Genomic DNA, 22,659 nt, shown 5'->3' with positions numbered 1-22,659 from the left:
CAAGACAGCAGGCCTTTTACATCTATGCACCCAGCATCTGGAACAACTTTCCCGTAGTCATCAGGACTATCCCAACACTGCTCTAATTTAGGAAAGAGTTGAAGACTCACCTCATTAAAGACCAATACATCACAATACATTAATCAGCCACAACCCAGCATCCTTTCCTATTACGTGTTGACTTTATGCTTGTCTGTAACCATTAACAGAGCTCCGCTGCCTTTTCGTTAGGTTTGAGCTATAGAACTACCACATACATGGCTGGTGAGCAGAGAACAGCTCTCAGACTTCTCCAAATCGGCACATTCTACTTTTAACAACTTCAAGATGGGCGCTCCCCTAAAAGCAAGAAGAGTTTTCCCATGCATTTCTGTACTGTAATTGAGTATTATGTGCAAAATTGCCAAGGAAGCCATTCAGGTGTTGTACATATCATTCTGATACATTAAAAAGAAAGTCATTTATATGTTGTACATATCTTTCTGATACATTATGAAGAAAGTAATTTATATGTTGTACGTATCTTTCCGATACATTAAAAAGAGACCCAAACCATGACTCCCCATATTCAGGTTTCCATAATCCTGATTCACCATGACCACACTCCTCACTTCAGAGGCCCCAGCAGCCATCCAAACTAAAGCCCCCTGTAGGCGATGGCTTTGATCTGACCATGTGCTTCATCAAAAAAAGGAACTTCTTTGGGATATCCTTGGATAGCAATTTGCTTGTTCCGCCAACGAAAATGGCATGGAATACCATGTTGGTTGCAGAGTGTTAAAAGAGCAAGGGCAAAAAGAGAAGCACACTACAGTTAAATATGAATATTTTAATAAGTAAGCCAAAATAAAAACTGTACAATTATGAAATGTTTATTATAGATTAACACCAGGAAAAGTAGGTACCCAATGCTAACTCCAGAAATTGCTTATATCAGTGCATGGTAGGAGTTAAGTTTCAAAAAGTGGCCTAAACCAGTGGTTCTTAACCTTTTTGAATTCAACCCGACCCACGTACACACATCTCCCATATCACTTCTGGAATTTGGGGACACCAGCCTAAGTACGTTCTACAGTTTGAATTTCAAAACAAGTATACATCAAATAAATATACAAATTACGATTCATTTAATTCACAAAAAACTATGAAAACCAACATTTTAATGTGATGGCTGGAGCTTTTCAAAATTTGGTCTTATTTCTCAAACATGAAACAATGCTAAATTCAGCATATTAGTTTTTCTTTCTCGCTTCTAATGCATGCTCTCTTCTTTGTTGGCACAGACTAGTGCTTGAATTGAATCAACCAATCAACCATACAACTGTTTGCTCTACTTGGGCTACTCTCACGCATTAAGCTAAGAAATTCCAAGTTAATTTTTAGCCAACAAATTTTAATTTCTTTCCATTTACAAAGCATTTTAATTGTTTTGTATATATACTTTATTAATCTGCTACTATTTCATTTTCTAAACAGGCACCTGAGTAGGCTTCCTGAACCCCCAGGGGTTCACGTACTACAGGTCAAGAACCATTCACATAAACAGTCCCAATTTTTGGCCTTTTAATTAGAGCAACAACTCTCAGAATGTGAATGCAGAATTGGCTATTCTGGATCAAAATGCGTTTGAGCTCACTGTCTATCCTGATACTCAAATGTACATTGGTACCACAGATAAACATGAACAGAACAAAAACATAAATGGCATAATTCACAAAGATAAATGTACACTTTTGTGCAAGTTTATGATTGTTTGCTATTCATAAAGGGATTTACGAGTAGTATCTCTACGAGTGCGGCGTCTCCGTACATAAAAATACCTATCTTTTTGTGTGCGGAGACTCTGCACTCGTAACGATTTTACTCGTAAGTCCCGTTGTGAAAAGCAAACTACTGTAAACGTACACAAAAGTATTAGTTTACCTTTGTGAATCAGGCTCAATGTACGTAAATACAACTCACACAAATAACACAAATTACTGTGGGAAAAAGTACACAGAATACTGTATTATCCAAGTAAAAAGTACAGTTTTAAAAACTTTAAAGCTAAAACATCTTTCAGGGCTCATAACATTATCAGATAACTACATAATTGTTCGCTGCTACTTTTCACGGCAACAAAGGTATATTCCTGAGGCATGTATGAGCACTGGTCAAGGATCAAGAAGAAAGGTGACTGAGAAAGTGACAAATCAACACATTATTCTGCTTAAATTCACCTAACACCGACTCCATATACTATTAAAAGTCTTAAGATGTGCTTTAATGATAATCCAAACATTCATGTGATGCTTAACTCAGGACTGACAGTATTTTGAAACTTGCCACTGTACATATCTCTATCTCTAATTTTTGTATGCCTTGTATTTGCATACAGTTGACGGACTGTGACAAGCTGCAGTAAAAGACAAATAACTTTGTTTGGTTACATTCTTCAGTTGTACTCCAAAGCATACAGCTATATAAAAATACTTTTGTAAATTAATACACCCTGAATCAATACATGCTAGACATGGTGTCAAAATATATTTGCAGTAGTGCAGCTGATACTACATTAGAAGGGCATCTATTTTATTGTTCAGTGTGAGTTAAATATCTCTAGAATGACTTCTTTTTACTATATTATAGTCACTAGTATTTAAACTTCCAATTTGTATTGGTAGTGCTGAAATATGAACTTTAAAAAGTACTCTGTTAAACTCCAAATAACAATAGGAAAGTTAGGAAATAGTGTAAAATGTTCAGAAATATGTAATTTAAAAGAAACATTATACAAACCAGAAACTGGCCTCAAGCTACGGTAAGAGCATATTTGCATGACAATTATATAGCTTGGACATAGTCTGGACACAAAGTACTCTAAAGTCTGCACTTATAGGCTTGTGTGTCTCCTGTGGCGGGTGTGTCATGGTTTGACTGAGCTTTTTTGGAGATATTGAGCGTTTGGGAGTCTGTGCGTGATATATGATGGTGATGCCCTAGACTTTTCAGCTACAATTTATATTACATAAATATTGTTGGTTTACATTATTATGACAACCTGTGTTCTTCACTGGTTCTGAATGTTTGGATTCACTTTGGATATAATAGTTTAGGTTGTAACCTGGCTGATTGGGCAGGGGAGACAAATATCGCCATCTTTTTGTCAGGTAACCGTCTAGATTAGGTTTCTATCTTTGTTCTCTATGCAGTGATATTTTGACCCAGTGGTGCCACAGGTTTGTCATGCCAATATGTTTTTTAAACCTGTCGCCTATGGAGTCTGACATCTGGGTTATGGACTGCCTTATGTGTACATGTATGTTGTTTATTTGGTGCCACAAAGTATATCTGAACATAGAACTGTTTTTTCTCAGAACACCCTGTCCCAGAAACTGACCTTTCCCCCCTGAAACCGAATAGCCTCTGGCATTGAATTGTATGCTGCAGCATAATATCTTCTCAGTTTCAATCATCTTTAAATTATGCAATGAAGAGTTAAGGGATTAAACAGGCCACAAAAATAGATGAAACTATTTGCACAAGTGTTTAAGAGAAAAGCCTGTATTATTTTTCTCTTATTTTGATCTACAGCAGCAGGTCTTCTATAAGTCAGAGCCTGCTGTAGTGCCTGGAAATACAGCATACTCTGGAGTGTTGGGCTGGATAGATTGTCTACTGACCTCCTGACTTTAACAATATTCTGCAATACAGGTTATTAAAATACAAAGGAGTCTACTTATACCCACATATTTTGTAGTTGAGGTTATTCATTTCAAAAATATATTTTGAGTTCTTACACAATGAAGCAGGACAAAGGTCACCCAGAGAATTCACAGACAGGGAACCGTACCAGAGCACGTCTAGCTCTCCTCGACAAGGTATTTTAAAATCTAATTTGACTTGGTTATTTTAAAATCCAATTGAGATCTTACGAGCACTGCTTTTTAATATTGACCCGTGTTGGAGGAATGTAAAGAAAGATTTAAGAGATGGAGATGGTGCCATTAAAGTTAAATTTTTTGGTAAGTATTCAAATGGTGGGACTATGCAAGTAGCTTTACATTTTCAAAATCTTGACAATCCAACATGCAGCTAATGACTGCAATATGATTTATGAAACATTGGGATACTTTCTGTGGAGGGCAGAATGAAAGAAAGAAACAATAGCAACACTGACGGGCCACAAATGAAGAGGAATGTACTCAGGACTTCTTTTTTATCGATACTTTTCTATAAGGATAGGGCACTGGAGGAAGAACCAAACCCACCAACTGATGAGTGCAGAGTAAAAACACTGTGTGTGTAGGCTACATCAGGAATCCTCCCTTTGGGGAGATACATCGACTCAATTTAATGGCAATCAATTCAGCAATCTTGAAAGGAAGGAAAGTTGTATTTCCCTTGCCGTCCTTCAAACTTGCAAATGACCACTGGAAGGAAGGCATGGAGAGGTCTCCAGCAAGCACACATTTACTGAGGACATTTGTACATAAAACAGACTCATTCTCATTCCATGCTTTGCCCTAAAGCTATGCAAACAATGCTACAGAAATGTTAATTCATAGATTACTTTCTGACAATAACCTCGTACTACACTAAGTAACAGTTGCGCCTATTAGCAAAATCAATAGTGCTCATTTTGTTAAATTCAGAAGAATGAGAGGCCGAGTTAAGCAGCTTGGATTCAACTCTAAAACCTTCAAGTTAAACAACGATATCTCCAGTGAAGACAGATAATCCACCTACTTATTTTACTAGCTGACTAAACTTTCTAGGTCGCTCCTAAAAAGAACATTCCCTTATAAAGGTGGTGATGTCTATGACCTACACATGTACTTTACCTTTTTGGACACTGAAAAAATGTTCCACAGATCTAACAATGGCAACACTCAATGGAAGAGGGTAGACCTGTGGAGTTTGCCCACTTGAGCATGAGCAATTCAAAGCCTCAGAGCTGTGCTTTCAAGGATTATTCGACGGGACCGCAGACGTCACTGTTCATTGCAAAGATATCAGGATTTTTAGTCTTTTAAGTTGTAAACTCCAGTTTTCATTGGCCAGTGTTTTTCCAAAATTGAATCATGAACAAACAGAAATGCATTTTTTCATTTTGCATCAGTGTCTGAGATGCTTTGATATCCTTCTCCCTTGATTTCATTGATGTTGGACACATTGCTCGCGAGGGGCAGCACTGCTCTGTCTGTCAGAGGAATCGACCCATACTCCACTCCATGTGTCTCCAAGCGCTGTTGCTCTGTCAGACTCTGTGACACTTGGGACTGTGCAATGACTTGTCCATCTTCATTCTCGCTCCCCTAAATGCAAATTGTGCAAAAGAAAACAATTGAAAAACCACAGACATTTCCTTCAATCATCTTTTTTTTGTTTTGGCCTGCTCTGTTAGGTGTGAAAACACTAAAAAAGCATTCAGCAACAGCAGATTCATACCCATTTACTGGTTAAATATAATTTTTGTACAGAACAGTGACATTAAAAAGGGTTTAAAAGTTTTTTTTTTAAATATGTAGTTTTAAAAACACTACAGTTTCCAAACATACACTTTTTTAAAGTGCTTAAGGAATTCCAGCATCTACAGCATTCGGAAGTCTCAAGAACCTTTTGGCCAATGGCAAAGTAGAGAAAGAAAGGGAGGCTTGGTCAGGGAGGGAACCAGGCTTACTTGACCAAAGCTAACAAAAGTGGTGAAAGAAGCTTTTGTTTTACACAGTACGGCAAAGTAATGGGTCCACCACTTGAGCAGTGTCACAGTTACACCAGTGAGTGGATCGCTATTAATACTAGAGAGATAAGTTCCATTTAGAAAGTCTTTAAACCTCATCGTACCTCGGCTTGTCTCCTGCTGTGTTCATCTACTGCGTACTGATACTTGGGCACATTCAGTCCAAAGAGCGTTGCTAGCTTTCCACCAAGGAATTCACAGGCTAAATTCACAATAATGGAAACAAAATAACATGCAATGAATACAAAGAGTATGGCTTGACTACTATGGTTTCTATCAGCGATTTATTTATTTACAACTAATATGTATTTCAATTATTAACCAAGTAAGTCTCCTGTCTATATATTAGACTTCTGTGAAGCACCTCGTCCATTCGTCAACCATTATGACGTTTACACAAAAACAGCAAGCATAGTATGTGTTTGCAAACCACTTGCAGGTCTATCTTAGCACTGAATGGTGTCACTAATTTTCCATTCCTGGATTATGAAAATAAGATGGAGGAGCGGGGTCTCTCAGCCCAATATATGTTGATCGGGTGTTTCCTTAATGAAGCAATATTGCCACAATGTCCCCCACAGGTTCCCACATGACAGTTTTGCATTTTCCATTCTACACAGAAGCAACTATTGAAATGTATTTACTTATTAATTTATATATAATATATATATATATATATATATATATATATATATATATATATATATATACGGTATATATATATATATATATATATATATATATATATATATATATATATATATATATATATATATATATATATATATATATATATAGTGTTTTTGGTTGGTAAGACCCAATGGGTGGCAAAAACTTTGACGATGAACAGTTTTATACAATCCAATGTAAAAAATATAATTAAACATCTAGTATACGGAATAGTAATATAACACAACAGAATATAGCAAACTTAAATATAGGATCAGTTGTAAAAATGGAGGAAAATATCTATTTTTGATATAATGAAAAGATGAAAACAATGCCAAAAATACAGTAACTGTTCTCCGAAATTCTTTCAGAGAGACATAGCTTACCCAGCTAAACTGTTTCTGTTCATCTCTCCTTTAGTGATAGGAACTTGTTCTGATGTCAGGTGGAATGAAGTTACACACCCTGCTGCACTTCCCAAGATGAACTGGCACAGAGTGTTTGTCTTCTTAAATCCTGGGGTCTCAAGTAGGAGTATGACCCTGCTCTGATGGATTTGTTCAGTTTCTTGGGAAGGAAATTGGATCCTTCCAAAAATATGGCTTTATGTGGGATGCTAGCAAATTTAAAGATGCTTGTCACTCTTATGGGGTGCCAGTTCAGACCGACATGTTTTGGTGAAATGTTGTCAAAGTTTTTTGAGCCTGAGACCAGCCTAGTCACTGCATCAAGTGCTGCCCTATGATGTATCAGATGCAATTTGGAAATTAGTTAAGAAAAACTAGTTAATCTGGACTTGTTTCGGCATCACAAGAGACTGTGTAGCCAGCTTAATATCTGGATTCAAAAATGAGGGTTTCATTCCATAGAGGAGTCATAGTTCCAGGTGTGCCCTTTCTCATTGTATTGATGTTTGCTTCAATGTTAAAGTCTTTGTAAAAGTAGAAATCAATGGATTTGGTATGTTTCATGACTGAAGTTTACAGACAGCATTGCAGCGCCGGTAACCGGAACATCTCCTATATGTGGGTTAGGTTTTAGGCAGTATCATGCTATCCAGTTTGCAGATCTCAAGACCTTGCCCAGAAATGCAACATTTCTAGGAGAGGAAATTTTTGGACAGAGTTGGCTGGTTTATTGTCTGCATAAAGGTGGAAAGAGATGGGACAGTAGCTATGGAGGCTAGATGTTCTATGTGTAAATGTAGAGGTACTTGTATAGCCCACGACTACCCGAAGGCATCTCGGCGCTTGTACGAATACCACAGAGGAACGCTTCCTGACTTTTCCCTGTGAAGTGCCCACTCCTGGGCACCCCCAAGGTGAAGCCAGGCATCCTAGCGTTGTTGGGGCTGTTGTGGAGATTAAGCAAGCTATTGCAGAGTGGGACCCATGATTAGAATAGGCACCGAGGCGAGAATTATCAGGTCCGAGGAAATTGAGCCCAAGACCCGCCGAGGCGGGAATTGAACCATGGTCCTGGGCCAGACTTCTACTTCAGGGTCTGCCGCTCTAACCATTGAGCCACACTTCTATGTAAAGTCTATAACAGGCAGGTTGGGGAATAAAACCTTGTAAGGCCCCTTTCTGGATTGCTTAATGATAAGAAAGAAAGCGGCCCTTGTTTATATACGGATTCTGTTTTTTGAAGTATTTTCAGGAGAAAGGCTTTGTTCAGGTGTCAAAGATTGCTAATAGGTGAAAGAGGACAATGAGCCAGAAGTCACCTTTACCACGGATGCAGAGGGTGTTGTTAACTATTTTCAGAACTGCAGTCTTTATGTTGCATCCTGACATGAAACCTAACTAAGGATTATTGAGTAGGTTATTTTCCTCAATTAAGTCTTTGAGCTAGTCCTTCACTGAACTCTCTAGGACGTTGGGTAGGAATGGAAGATAAGAGACCCCACAAAGAATACTTGATCTGCATCTTGAATGGTTCCTCCTGATAAAGAAGAGTTGCTCGTGTTGATCAACTAAGGTGTCACAAACAAGCTTATTTCCTTTAAAGGTGCTGTGAGACAGATTCAGTGAAGTGGGAAGAGTGTTTAGTTTGCCCACTGTCTTCAGCAGGGCTGTCAGGTCTACCTGTCTGAAGGAGGATCAAATGGCTTTGACGTTTTGTGAGATTCCATTGTTGGCTTCAGTTTTCATAGTCTGAGTGAGGGAGACTTTAATATCTTCGCCATCTCTTAAGGAATGTTGAGAACTCCTCAACACTCAAACCAGGGGTTACCAATGACCTATCCATCCTTGGATAGGTCATTGGTAACCCCTGGTTTGAGGAGAGTGAATTCCTTTACATCTTAAAGAGCCTTTTGGGGCATTTTTCGGCTTGGTCTATCTCTATCCTTTTGACAGTAGATTTAACTTTGAAGACAAGATTTTTTATGCATTCAACTCAAAGTTGTGCTGGATTCTCCACAAGGGTTTTTGACACCATGTTTTGACGTTCTGGTAGTTTTCCTATTATAACTCAGCACTTTATCAAACAAGTGTTCTAATCTCTTAGCTTTTTGCCTTGTAAGTATGTTGGGGCAAATATACCCAAAATCCCTATCATGTTTTCATTCATTGCAGGTTTTCCCAGAAGCACAATAGCACCCCAAACACAAAAGAGTGCACAGCTGCTTGCAGGATTGCCCAGATCTCCTGTGTCTCTCTAGTGATTCTTTTTTCAAGACATCATGTTCAACTGTGATAAGACAATCTCACACAGTTATTCAAAATGGCCACTCAACATTACATATCTATGAAATGAATACATGACTAAAGAAATAAATATATGAATCATTATATTGGCACTTATGTAGTTATTGCGCTCAGAAGTGCTTAGGTGCAGTTAGAATCAGAGTAGATTAGTTAGCCTATCCAGAACAATCTCAGTGTATTGGAAGTCAGGGAAACAAAGAGATTGGATATCTAGTTGCAAGAAGCTGTGTGCACAAGCCGAGAAAAGAGCACAAAAACAAGAATACAATCCAGCAGGCTATGCTTGGTATTTAATCTATTATGAACTGACAGAACCTGTTCTGAGAGAAAGACAATGCAAGACTGAGAAAACAAATGAGTTTTTCATAAACAGAGTAAAAGCAAGCAGAGAGTTTTATATTCAACATATGTAGAATAAAAGACATGGAAAGATAACTGGGAAATAGAGATGCCTCCACCCCCTTTGACTTTAGAGAATCAGAAGTAAGGGAAGTATATTGCAAAATTGTTTGCGAAAAAGTAAGACCTGCAAGACAGGTGATACTTTTAGAAAGTACAGCTAGAGTACAGACGGTTGTTCTAGGAATGAATGCTAGTTTTTAGATAATTACACATGTGGTTTTGACAGTAAGGAGAGATTCACATATGGATGTGGACCACAACACTTTACTACTGACGAGCTGCTCTGGAAGGATGAGCATCTCGTCCAACTCTGCTGGTCTCGCAAATCGAATGCAAAACAGAAGTCTTGGGTTTCTTTTCTTATGAACTTTTCTATATAGTTATTCCTCTTGTGAGTATTTAGGGAGTGTGTTTCATATAAATGGGTGCTACAAACTCTGCTTGGGTGTGGCTTCATGCCTGGTTCAAACAGGTGCTTCGGCTGATCTTGATTCCAATTTGTCAGATAAGCACCACACCCTCAGGGAAAAGCTACTAAAATTTACTGGAGGGCTTCAGGGGCATGTTAGGCCCACTTTTTCGGGCAATAATGATAATTGAGTAAGAGTCAAATGGGGAACAACACTCAGAAGCACAGCTGAAATAATGGCAATACTTGAACCAGACAAACGGATGGAGCAAGGATTCGCATATTACGCGACTTGCTTGAATTCATGAACCTCGAGTAATATGTAACAAAGTAATCCAACCTGTTTGTCTTACTAATTTCACTTTTATTCTGACATTTGGGGTATCCGAGGGATGCTTGCATATGTGTGTATTAACCTTAATAACGTTTGTCACTAAAAATGGCCGCTGCTTGGCGGGTTTTCTTCTGCGCGTGCGTTAGTCACACTCACGTGACGTGACGTATTTGCAGTTCTGGTGGGAACCTTTGCGCCTGCGCAATTGCATTAATATGGCCGCTTGGTGTCCTCACATGGTGAAGCTTGCACTGATGTTTTCGTGTTGTAGTTTATTTGCACTAAACCTTAATGCAAATAGTTTATATAAAGTAAGGGGTATAGAGTAGCTATTCATGGTATACAGTGTAATCATTTATTTCTGTGTTTTAATTTGTTTTCGCTTACTTTTCATGTACCGCGATTTTGAGGGTCTGAGAGACACTCGTGAATCCATATTGAGCTACCCTTCTGCACATGACAGTCTTCTGCCGGTGGCATTGAATCCCTGCCAACCAAAGGTCCTAGCCAAGATGTGCCTGGGAAGATGCACCTTCACCCAGCAGAAGAAGCTAAAATGTCCCGCAAATGCAACAAATGTATTTTATTCATTGTATTCCATAGAGTATGTCATGGGAACCCCAAAATCAATAGGCGGTCCCAGAATATGTTAATATAGGCTTGTAGAATTGAAATGTGATTAGTGTGTTGACCTATCCTACTTGGGGACCAATCGAAATTGGGGATTCTGACACTTGCAACATTTGGGGGGTGGTACACTGACCCGAAAACAGTATAACTAGCCTAGGTTTAGCTAGAGAAATTGTCCGAATTGTCCGAATAGCTGACCTGTCACTGACCCAACGCACTCAATAGGTGACTTGATACAAAGGGCTGGGGAGCACTCTGTCCGAAATTTCCATAGACTCAAGGGTTTGGTTGAGAAACCTTAAGTGCTGGCGGAGCACTTTGCTGGGGAGTTCGATAACCCAATCGGGGTTCTGACTGATAGCTGCAGAGAGGGTGGAGCGCAGGTTTTTCTTCCAAACTGCGGGTGCTGGGCTTATCCTGGTGGTCCTGTCCTGATCCTAATCTGGGTTTCCTGTCCTGTCCTGGGGTGTCCATTCTGCACCTGCTGTCCTGCTGATGACGGGTTTCCTTTGGGGTCCCTCCTGTTCTTAACTGACCTGTGGCCAGGGTTGGTCTTCACACCATTCTAGGTAAATATAGTGCTGAAACTCTATACTGCACATTTCTATTTTTCTGTCTTTTGCTTCAATAAAGACATATCTTTGCATATATTGATTTTCCATGCTTTTTCGCAAACCCACTGAATGAAAAGCTCATACGTTATTGTCGATATTCTAGCATGTTCCATTTTCTACCCATCCTTTGAGTACATTTCCTTTCCAGGTCATGATATACTGATGTTCTTTGTTTTACCCATCTGTTAGTTGATTCAAGTAATTGCACCAGTTTATTAGTACGGTCTAATTTCACCTTACCTGTAGTTCCTCTTCATGGGGAAATATTTTACTGTGAAGTTTCTAGTATGATCTTTATTCTTCCCCGTCCTTTAGTCTGAAATTATTTGCCTAGCTGTTTCCTCATTCTCACCTTACTGTAGACTCATGAATGATCAGCTTGATATATTCCCTTTATGGATATGTACTCTTCATTATCTTGGTTATTGATTGTTTACTGGTTATAAATCTCATGCTGTCCGAATCTGAAATCTAGATAAAATCTTTAAAACTTCCCCGGAGTCTGTGGTCTTTATGAAATACAGAAGGATATAAAGTTGGTATTGTGCTGTTTGCCTTTTCTTCACAGCTAGCTCCCTGATTCATCGTGGTCATTAGGTACCCGTGACGGTGGATTGGTAAGTCGGGTACAATAGAAATATATAGGAAGGAACTGGGTTACTGGTAGTAGAGTGTATGGTCGCCCGATCAATAAATAATGGTGTATTGAAATATATGGGCCCGATACGTGTATGGTAAATTTGTTGGTTGGGTGACCTGCACGCTCTATCAGTATTTTTCTGGTAGGCAGAGGATGGTTAGGGACTAGTTAAAGAAATGGTTAGGGACTAGTTAAAGAAATGGTTAGGGACTAGTTAAGATAGCTAGGTAGGTCGGATGCTGCTAAAAAGATATTGCTGCTAATTGTGAAAATTTTGCTGCTAAACGCAATTGCAAATGTTATTGCTTTGAAAATTATGAAATGTTTTAAATTGTTTTTCTTGCTGTTATATTGATAAATGTACTAACCCACTCGTTAATAAATTGTTATATGTTGTCTGGAATCCCCGGGGAATTGAATAACGGGTGGTGAGGAGAATCCACGCCGTATTGAGGTCACTGGCTTGAGGAAAATTGGTGCAGGTTAGGCAGAACTGGAAGCACTAATTAGTTTTTTTTTCTGAATATATGTTTGAATAAATGATAGCAACGAGTTCGCTAATGAAACTTCAGTTGTGATATAACCTAGTAAGGGTCACACGAGTAAGGAGTAGTAGGTTTATCGGAGTTTGAGTGATAGCAAAATGATTCGCTGGTGAAACTGTAGACTTAGTATATATCCCGAAAAGAAGTGGATGAGTCGAAGAAGTAACAGGTTCCCTGATGCTTGAGTGAAGGGTAGGCAGAAGAGATCTACTCGTAGTATTTGAAAAGTAGACAGAAGAAGTTTACTTGCAGTAAAACAAATCTTTCTTTCTAGACACTCGAGTACAGTGGTGAATGTGTTCACGTTGTTAAATAACTAAAGCACTTGCACTTTAAGAAAGAAATAAAAGTTTCCGTTACCTTGTGAAGGAGGGAGTCAGTTGCGAAGCTGCTCTGACGTCACTCTGTGCCGCGCTGGTATTGGTCGAAACAGCGGGTGTGTAGCGGAGCTGGAATTGTAAAGGAGGGGTGAGTGCCGAAGCGTGAGAACCTGTCTCGCGAAAAAGGCCGCGCACCCATTGGTCGAGATTATTTGAAACCGTGCCTTTGATTGGTTGCACGAAAATAAAAGCCGCATTTGGACTGGAAGAGATTTTGTAAACAAAGTCGCTTTCAGGAAGTTATATGTGGCATACGTATAGGCCAGTGACTAGACCTGATCCAAGACATTTAGGGTTTGAAAACGATCAGTAGAAGGGTCATAATACCAGCATTATGTACTGAAATAAGAGAAAATTGTCCCTTGTAAATAAAGTGAATAATTTTTTTCAAGAAGGACAAACCTATCAAAACCAGAGAAGGTGTTGTCATACCGCCACCTAACACACCCGCATCTTTCATGATGTTTGATAAGGGGTACCACTCATGTGTGTAGTTGGAAAATTGGGCGGAATACACAAAAAATGACGGGATTTTGGCTTTCCCATTGGAAGGTACATTTAATGGCAGAATCCTTTTTAACTTGAGAACGCGAATGAATGATTTACATCCCAGACCCAGATTGACACAGTACGAAGCATTAGAGGAGTGGGAGATAGAGGCTTTTGAAAGAGATAAGCCCTGAATGGATAAAGGGTTAACCAAATGGTATCCGAAATTGAAGCAGGAGACCCGAGATAAAAAGATGAAACAGTGGAGACAGAATATGATTGTAGAAGGACTGTATCCAATGATGGCAAAGGGTGGTCCTGTGGGAGAGAAAAAGACCGAAAAAGCCAAGCATTGGGTGTTCAGTGGGGAGTCAGATGACGATTTATTGGATGACATGTTTATGAAAAATCCGCCTCCTTATAATGAAGGACCCAGATCCTCTAGTGTAGAGGATACTTCCCAACGACCCCCGTGTCAGGAAGGGAATAGATCTGTAAACACAAGAGACAGCTGTCAAATACCTTCCTATTATCAGGGCCTAGGACCCATAGGTGCCAGAGACACCTGTCTAAGACCACCATTTAGTGGAGAATCAAGATATTCAGGTGAAAGAGACTTTTGTCCAAGACCTCCTTATGAGGAAGCACCGAGATCCGTAAACACAGGAAGCCTGTTCCCAAAACCTAATTATGGTGAAGGACCAAGTATGACGCATCCAACTGCCCCAACATTGAGTCCGCAAATAGTACCTGAAATAAGTCTGGAAAGAATGCTGCAGGAAAGAGAGCGAGAGGCTCTAGCCCAACAAAGAACCGAAATAATTCAGAAAATCTCCCAGTTAAATACAAGCCCCGAAGCCTTGACAATCCCAGTAACTATTGGACCAGTTGTTCCTTTGTATGGAGATAGACAAGGGAGTCCAAAGGCCCCGATCATTACCCCAACTGTAGTGCAGCCAAGAAAAGAGCCCTTAATTGTAGATGATCAGACCAGTGAATGTGAATCTGAAGCTTCTTTAAATGGATTTGCCGATTAGGAACTCAGGAAGGAGTTTGCAGAAGAGACATAATCCTTTCAATACGAGAGAGATTCAAATGGAATCGACTTCAGGTACCAAGAGTGTCACATTGGTGACTCCAGAAGAGATTGAGAGATGGAGTCGAGAATTAGAGAGACAAACTCCTCAGACAAAACCATTAGATATTTACAAATTGAGAATTGAAATGGAAGAACTGACGGCCGGAAACGTGGGGTTAGACCGATTAAATACCTATTCCGAGGAAGAGCTGCTGTTTATCTGCAAGAGTCTTACCCGTAATACCAGAGTGCTCCATGAGAAATTAACAGACACTGCAGCTAGTATGGAAATAGATATTTCGAAATCAAAGCCATTACAAAAACCCTATAGAGCTGAGTTCTCAGACAAAGATCTGGAAAATATGAATGTGTCAGGGAAAAAGGTGCAGATCAAAGAATTGTTGACCGTGTTGCAAAAATGGGGATACTGGGCAAAGAAAAAGGAAGAGGTTAGATCCAAACAGACGACTTCTGAGAAGTGCCAGGTGGGAAGTATGTGCACGTTCCATGGTCCAGACAGGATATTGTGTCCTTTACTAATGACTTTCCAAAGCTACGAGAGAAACCAGTGGATTGGTACAGGCAGGTAGAAAGGTTTGTGAAAGTACAAAAATGCCTGTGGAAAGATCTGGATGGGTTTTTCGATATAGTTGTTCCCGTAGACTTATGGACAGAATGTAAAATTGCGATTGGTTGGCCTAGTGAGGAATATGCGAGGGATCCTATTTCAGGGGCTCCTTCTGATGAGGTAATGAAAAAATACCAGCAAGTAATGTTACATCTGAAAGGGAAGGTGCCTGCAAAAGAAACTGATTGGACCAACATAGATAGAACTACACAGGAAAGAGATGAGACTGTGCATTCCTTTTATGAAAGATTGCTACAGGTGTTTAAAACCTATAGTGGCATAGATAACATTGAGATGAAGGATATGACCCACTTCATTTACAGGTTTGTAAACGGTTTAAGACCTGAAATTTGTCAATGGATCAAAGACAATAAAATCTGTTGGCAGTCTAAGAAACTGGACGAAGTCTTGCGATACGCAAAGTATTGCGGAGACGAAATGGCTGATAAGCGAAAGGCTTTGAAGGAAAAAGTTATGTGGGCACAAGTCAAACTAGCTGAGCAACAAGAAAAACAATTGGGTAAAATGAATAGTAATTCCCAAAATCAAGGTTCTGGGGGTGGAGGGAAGCCCAGAGTAAAAATGAGTCGAGAAGAAGCCAAAAAGAAGTTCCCCTGTCACGGGCGCGGACAGATAGGGCACTGGAGAGACGGGTGTCCATACGCACAAGATAATAACCCCCAAAACCCTGATTTAAACCCACAGACGCAGAATGAAAAATCAAGAAAGAACCAGCAACAGGTAAAAGCGAGTCAGTTGCCTCGTGCACCTAGACCGAATTTTAAGGGAAAGACACCGCAAGGTGAAGACATAGAAATCTGGGGAGGAAAGGAGGATAGAAATGCAGCAACTTCGCAATTTCTGTTGAATGACACTTTCCTCTGTGATGAACCTTACTGACGGTGCCTGAGGGGGGAGGACAAGGAGTGCGTACTTGGCGCCTCCTTGCCGGCAGACCAGTCAGGGCCATACATTGAAGGAAAGGTTGAAGGCAATGATGTCACCTTTCTGTTGGACACTGGAGCTACCCGGTCTACTGTAAGAACAGCAGACGTTCCAAACCTACCCATCTCGGGAGAAGCAATCCAAGTAGTGGGTGTATCTAATCAATTGATTAGTACCCCAGTTACTGAACCCATGGAGATTACAATAGGAAATTTCAAAGAAATGCATAGATTTGTTGTCTGTGATACCAGTCCTGTAAACTTATTAGGACGTGATTTGCTGTGTAAAATGAACTGCACCATCTTTTGCACACCAAAGGGCGTCGAAATTCAAACCCCAGACGAAGATGGAATATACAAATTAATGTTAATCAGACCTGACTCAGAAATTAAACGACTGACTATACAAGACTTACCTGAAGAACTCCAACAGACGGTAAAACCAGAAGTATGGGATTTTACTGGAAAAGATGTAGGACTAATGGCAAATGTAGACCCAATTAAAGTAGCCATAAAAGAAGATGCAGTTTACCCCAATACTAAGCCATACAAAATGAGTGCAGGAGTGAGAGCAGGAGTGGCCATTGAAATAAAAAGATTGCTAGAAGCCAACATCATACAAGAAGTGATGAGTAGCCCATGTAACTCACCCATAATTGGAATCAAGAAACCTAGCGGCAAATACAGGGTAGTGCAGGACCTGAGAAAGGTAAACAAAATTGTTGTTCCTTGCTGTCCTATTGTTCCGAACCCAGCAGTGATCCTGTATCAAATTCCGTGGGATGCTGAGTGGTTCACCGTGATTGACCTATGTCACGCATTCTTTTTGATCCCATTGCATCCAGATAGCAAATTTCTTTTCTCATTTGCATTCGACAGTCACGTGTTCGTTTGGAATCGCGTCCCCCAGGGTTACACAGAAAGCCCCTCAATCTTTAATCAGATTCTGAAAAAGTGCCTTGAATCCCTAGTCTTGCCTGGAAATTCAGTTTTGGTGCAATATATAGACGACCTCTTGGTGGCGTCTAAAAGTCAGAAAGACTGTGTTGTTGACACTATTGCCTTGCTGAACCATTTAGGTGAAGGAGGACACAAAGTATCACCTGACAAACTACAGTTCTGTACCAATTCAGTAAAATATCTGGGGCACCAGATAGAGAAGGGTATCAGGAAAGTTACTTCAGAAAGAATTAGGATAATTCGAAACATGCAGTTACCTAATACTCAGAAAGAAATTAGAATGTTCCTTGCAGTTGTAGGATACTGCAGACAATGGATTGTGGGATTTGCAGTCCTAGCAAAACCATTGATAAAAATGACAAAGAAAGGAGCAAAAGACCCAGTAGAATGGGACGAGGAAAGCCTGACAGCATTTACTAAATTACGAGAATGTCTATGTACAGCTCCAGCATTCGGAATGCCTGATTATTCAAAAGAATTTGCACTGTTTTGTGACACACGAGATAATTGTGCATTGTCAGTCTTAACTCAGGAGCACGGTTTCACTAGACGTCCAGTAGCATACTTTTCTGCTACTCTGGATCCAGTGGCTGCTGGATTACCTGGATGTCTGAAAGCAGTAGCTGCAACTTGCATGAGTCTTGAACAGAGTGAATCAATCGTTATGGGACATCATGTAACTGTGTATGTTCCACATGCAGTTGTAATACTACTGACCAGGACTAAGACCCAGTATCTCACACCTAGTCGGCTGACTAAGTATGAAAGGATTCTTGTAGGTGCTGCAAATGTAACTCTTACTCGATGTAACATATTGAATCCAGCAACATGGTTACCTGAGTCACTGATTGCAGAAGCAAAGGGAGAGGTCGAGCATGACTGCATTGACCTGACTGAGTTTAGTACCAAACCACGTCCAGATATCAAGGAAATGCCCCTGCCTGTAGAAGATTATGAGTTGTTTGTTGATGGCTCATGTCTGAGACATGAAACTGTAGGCCTAAGTGCTGCTTATGCTGTAGTCACGGTATCAGGCACTATAGAAGCATCCTGTCTATTTGGAGTAAAGTCTGCACAAGTAGCCGAATTGGTTGCATTAACAAGAGCATGTAAAATTGGGAAAAATAAAAGAGTAACCGTATATACTGACAGTCAGTATGGGTACGGGGTTGTGCATGACTTCGGCCAATTGTGGCTACAAAGGGAGTTTCTGACTTCTTCAGGTACTCCTATCAGAAATGGAAAAGTGGTACAGGAATTACTGGACGCCATCCAGTTACCAAAAGAATTGGCAGTGGTCAAGTGTACTGCTCACAAATCAGGTGACGACCATGTGACAGTAGGTAATCGATATGCTGACCAAGTAGCCCAACATTGTGCCAGACATCGAATGTCTGTCAATATCAAATTGGGGGGATATGGAAACAGCTGCCAACTTATGGTGCTTGAGGATGTGCCTACATGGGAGGAATTGAAAGATTTACAGAATGCAGTGACACCAAAGGAAAAGGAACGATGGAGAAAATTTGGTTGTCGCCAGAGAGGCGAGGATGGTGTCATTGTTGGCCCTGATGGTATGCCTGTGTTGCCTGACAGCCTGCTTGCTTCTGTGGCCAGATTGATACATGGAGATACACACATTGGTAGGGATGCCATGATTCGTGTTTTCCAACAGACATGGTACAGCTCGAAGTTCAGGAAAGTAGTAGAGTCGCTCTGCCAGAGGTGCTTGACATGTCAACAGTTCAACGCTGGGAAGAAAACAGTAGTTGAGATGGGAAAAATTGGAAAGTCAGAAGGTCCTTTTGTAAGATTACAAATCGACTTCATCCAGTTACCCATTTGCAAAGGAATGAGATATGTCCTCGTCATTGTCTGCCTATTTTCAAAATGGGTAGAAGCTTACCCAGCCAAGAAGAATGATGCCATCACTGTAGCCAAGTTGTTACTACGAGAGGGTTCCGGTCACAATTGAATCAGATAGTGGTGGGCATTTCCAGAATGAAATAATTGACCAGCTCTGTAAAGCCTTCAAGATTACACAAAAGCTGCACTGTGCATATCGTCCAGAGGCTTCTGGAGTGGTGGAACAAGTAAATGGCACTATCAAGTCAAGATTAGGGAAAATGTGTGAATCTACTGGCATGAACTGGATAGAGGCTTTACCTCTTGTTCTGATGGGAATCCGAAGTATTCCAGGCCGAAACACAGGCCTGAGTCCCCATGAGATCCTAATGGGAAGAGTGATGAGACAAGCATGGTTACCAGGACACAAACTGATAAGCATTTCTGATGATTTGGTACTTGAGTACTGCAAGCAACTGGGTGACCAAGTGCGTTCTATCTCTCGCCAGATTGGGGAAGACGCCGTCGCCAGTCCAGCAACTCCAGTCCATAAATTGATTCCAGGCGATTGGGTGGTATTCAAGAAGCACACCCGTTCGAATTGCCTTGCACCGAAGTGGGGAAAGCCAAGGCAGGTGATCCTGGTGACCACGACAGTGGTGAAGTGTGCCAAAGTGGATCCATGCCAGCCACACCAAGAAGGTGACCGAAGACAAGAAAACTGACGCTGAAGGTTGTCCAGCTGAGGGGTCTCCAGACGTTGGTCCTGAAGTAGCTGATGACGAACAACCGAGCACCAGTCGAGATGAGTGGATACCCATAATCGACCTGACAGATGATCCCATAAGAACAAGAAGTCAAACCTACTCAGACAGAGAGTGGAATAGTGAGGAAGAGATAGGAATAGGAGAAGACAATCAAATTATTGAAATTCATGTAAAATCGGAAGAAGAAGAAGATCAGGTAGGGACAGAACAAGTGATCGACACACCTCCAAGAACTCCCGAAATTGAAAAGGGACAGACAGAAACAAGGGCGAAAGTTCAAGTGGAAGAAAATCAAAGGTTCGAAGTGCTTGAACAGGATCAGATAGAAATAGACGAATGTGTTCAGGATACAGAAATTGAAACGCTCAAAAGTCAAACTCAGTCTACACCGGAACAAGGCCAGCTTAGTAACCAGGCAGAAGAAACAGATATAAGACCTGGGACTAGTCAGACAGGAAGGGAAGAAGCGGAAGCAGAAGTGTCACAACTGAACGAAAATAAAAGAGCATTAGACGAAAGCCCAACCACAGTGCCAGTTAAAAGACTCAAGAAGAAAAATACAGAACCAAGGTACATTAAGAGACTGAGACTGAGACTGAAAACAGTAGAAGAAAAACTTGAGCAAAGGAAACAAGCTTTAAGTAAAACAGGGCCAACTGGAGAAAACACTAAGCGAAGAAGTGCCCGAGTAAAAAGACAGAACGAAAAGTATCAGGATCCTGAATGGACTTTCCTGGTGTTGGAGGAATTTGAGGATCTTGAGATAAGTGACGAAAGTGACGAAGAACAGACTACTGACCAGTCTGCCGAAGAAGACGAACCAACCTGAAGTTGCTCAGTGTAAGCTACCTGTGCACAGTTACAAAGAGGGGTTGAGAGAAGCTTCTTTTGAGCAGAAATGCCTGATTCAAATGTGAATGGAAGACCTAGACGTAATTGCTGTAAAACATGCTGTAAAGTATGTATATGTAGTGTAGCCTTAGTGTTAATATTATGGATAGGAATAACAATTACTATTCCTTATATGATGAGTAAAGGTACTGATAGTGACTCTACAGAGACTGTGACGAAAAATGCAAGAGAAACGACATCACAAAGTGTAGAAAGACATGAGAAAGCACTTAGCATTAGACAAACTAAACCGGACTTAGAAGCACCAGATGAGGAAGGACTACATTATCATGGAGTCAAGAACCAGACTCATTTAAATGTATTCGCTAACCTTTTAGTGCATTATGTAGAAACCATGGAAATAGAGGACTGTTATGTTTGCATGAAGCTACCTACTTCTGTAGCTGAGGGAGTGACATACCATCACTTGCCATTAACATATGGAATTTCTTGTAGTATTTTAGCTAGCTTATTCTACAAAAGAGGACCGTTACAGTACTATTACTCTAACTCAGACGTGATATTTTCTGAACTTCCTATACGTGGAAATCTGAACTCTGTACATACAAAAAGTGACGTGACACGTTATATGGGAGAATATTTTCTGACTATAGGTACCATAGATTTAGGTGAAGCACATAGAGATAACGTGACCTGTTCATTACATGAACAAGAGAAAATGTTTCTAAACATGGCAGAGAAAAGAAGAGAAAGTTTCCAAAGAAAGGCGAATGATAAAAGGCAGAAAAAACCTAAGTGGGCTGAAAACATGGGAAGCACCTCAAATGGTGGGGTTAGTCCTGCTTTGTTGCTGGATTTCGAGAGAAAAGGGAAGCTTTGTCTTCACCGAGAAAAGACTAGTTATTATAATAACATTTTCATTGGTTCCAGTCAATGTGAACACAATTACAAGGTAATTGGAGGTTGGGGTTTCAAAAATGGGTCAGAACCTGTGTTTCCCGGAATTTATTACATATGTGGAAACAAGGCTTATTTCAAATTGCCGGATCACTGGTATGGAAGCTGCTATTTTGGAATTGTCTTCCCGAAAATATACCATGTGAATGAAATTGCTGGAAGCAACGAAAACACTAACAGTTTAGTGCGTAGTAGAAGAGAAAGTGTAGGTGAAATAATGGGTAGTATTTTTAGTGCATTGATACCTGCAGTGGGAGTGGTTCTGAACACACACAGAATTTGCAAATTGTCAACTATAGTGGATCGGTTGTCTACTGACACTGCTAGTGGATTTCTGATGGTCAATACCGAAATGGTTGCGATCAGATCTATGGTTTTACAGAACAGACTTGCTCTGGACACCTTATTAGCAAAAGAGGGCGGAGTCTGCCGAATGCTGAAAGCGCAACATTGTTGCACTTACATACCAGATAAAAGTGTGCAAATCAAAAGGTATGTAAGGAACATTACAAATTTGGAAAAGGAACTCAAACCACTGGAGGTTGATAGTGCCTGGAAGAGACTCACTGATGGTCCCTCCGCTGTAGGTCATTGGTTTTCTAATTTAGGTAAAGGTTTTTTGTTAAAGGTACTGATGCCAATTGCAGTAGTAGGTTTTATCATATTCCTTATATTTGTCTGTTGCAAATGTCGCAAACACCAAAAGTAGTATACTGTGAACAAAAGAGGCGTGAAACGGAGTGTGGATGAACTTGAATTGGAGGAACTGAATAATCAGATTTATAAAAGGGTGAAGAATTCACACCCTAACAAAGAAACAAAAGAAAAGCTGAATAGAATGTTGGAAGAGATTGAATTGGGAAAAGTGTGAGAAAAAGTTGGCATCTGATTCCATTGGTTTTGTGATGATAGTAAATATCATCAAAGAGGGGATTGATGGAGCAAGGATTCGCATATTACGCGACTTGCTTGAATTCATGAACCTCGAGTAATATGTAACAAAGTAATCCAACCTGTTTGTTTTACTAATTTCACTTTTATTCTGACATTTGGGGTATCCGAGGGATGCTTGCATATGTGTGT

At 40.3% G+C, this 22,659-nt stretch overlaps 1 protein-coding gene across 1 annotated transcript in view; it reads right to left on the bottom strand.

The window, feature by feature from the left end:
* Positions 1-814: 814 nt before the first annotated feature.
* The window catches only part of FAM177B (family with sequence similarity 177 member B), an 89,566-nt gene continuing 67,721 nt past the window's right edge, over positions 815-22,659 (bottom strand). The window contains exons 4-5 of the mRNA XM_078649827.1: positions 5,827-5,924; positions 815-5,297 (exon numbers count right to left, since the gene is read on the bottom strand). Coding sequence (XP_078505953.1) covers positions 5,088-5,297; positions 5,827-5,924 — 308 coding nt within the window. The 3' untranslated portion in view covers positions 815-5,087. The remainder of the gene's footprint in view (positions 5,298-5,826; positions 5,925-22,659) is intronic.

The sequence above is a fragment of the Lissotriton helveticus genome, chromosome 6, assembly GCF_964261635.1.
Source record: "Lissotriton helveticus chromosome 6, aLisHel1.1, whole genome shotgun sequence".
In the NCBI taxonomy this organism is placed as follows: domain Eukaryota; kingdom Metazoa; phylum Chordata; class Amphibia; order Caudata; family Salamandridae; genus Lissotriton; species Lissotriton helveticus.
Note: the sequence above shows the minus strand (reverse complement) of the source record. Positions and strands in the feature narration are given on the sequence as shown.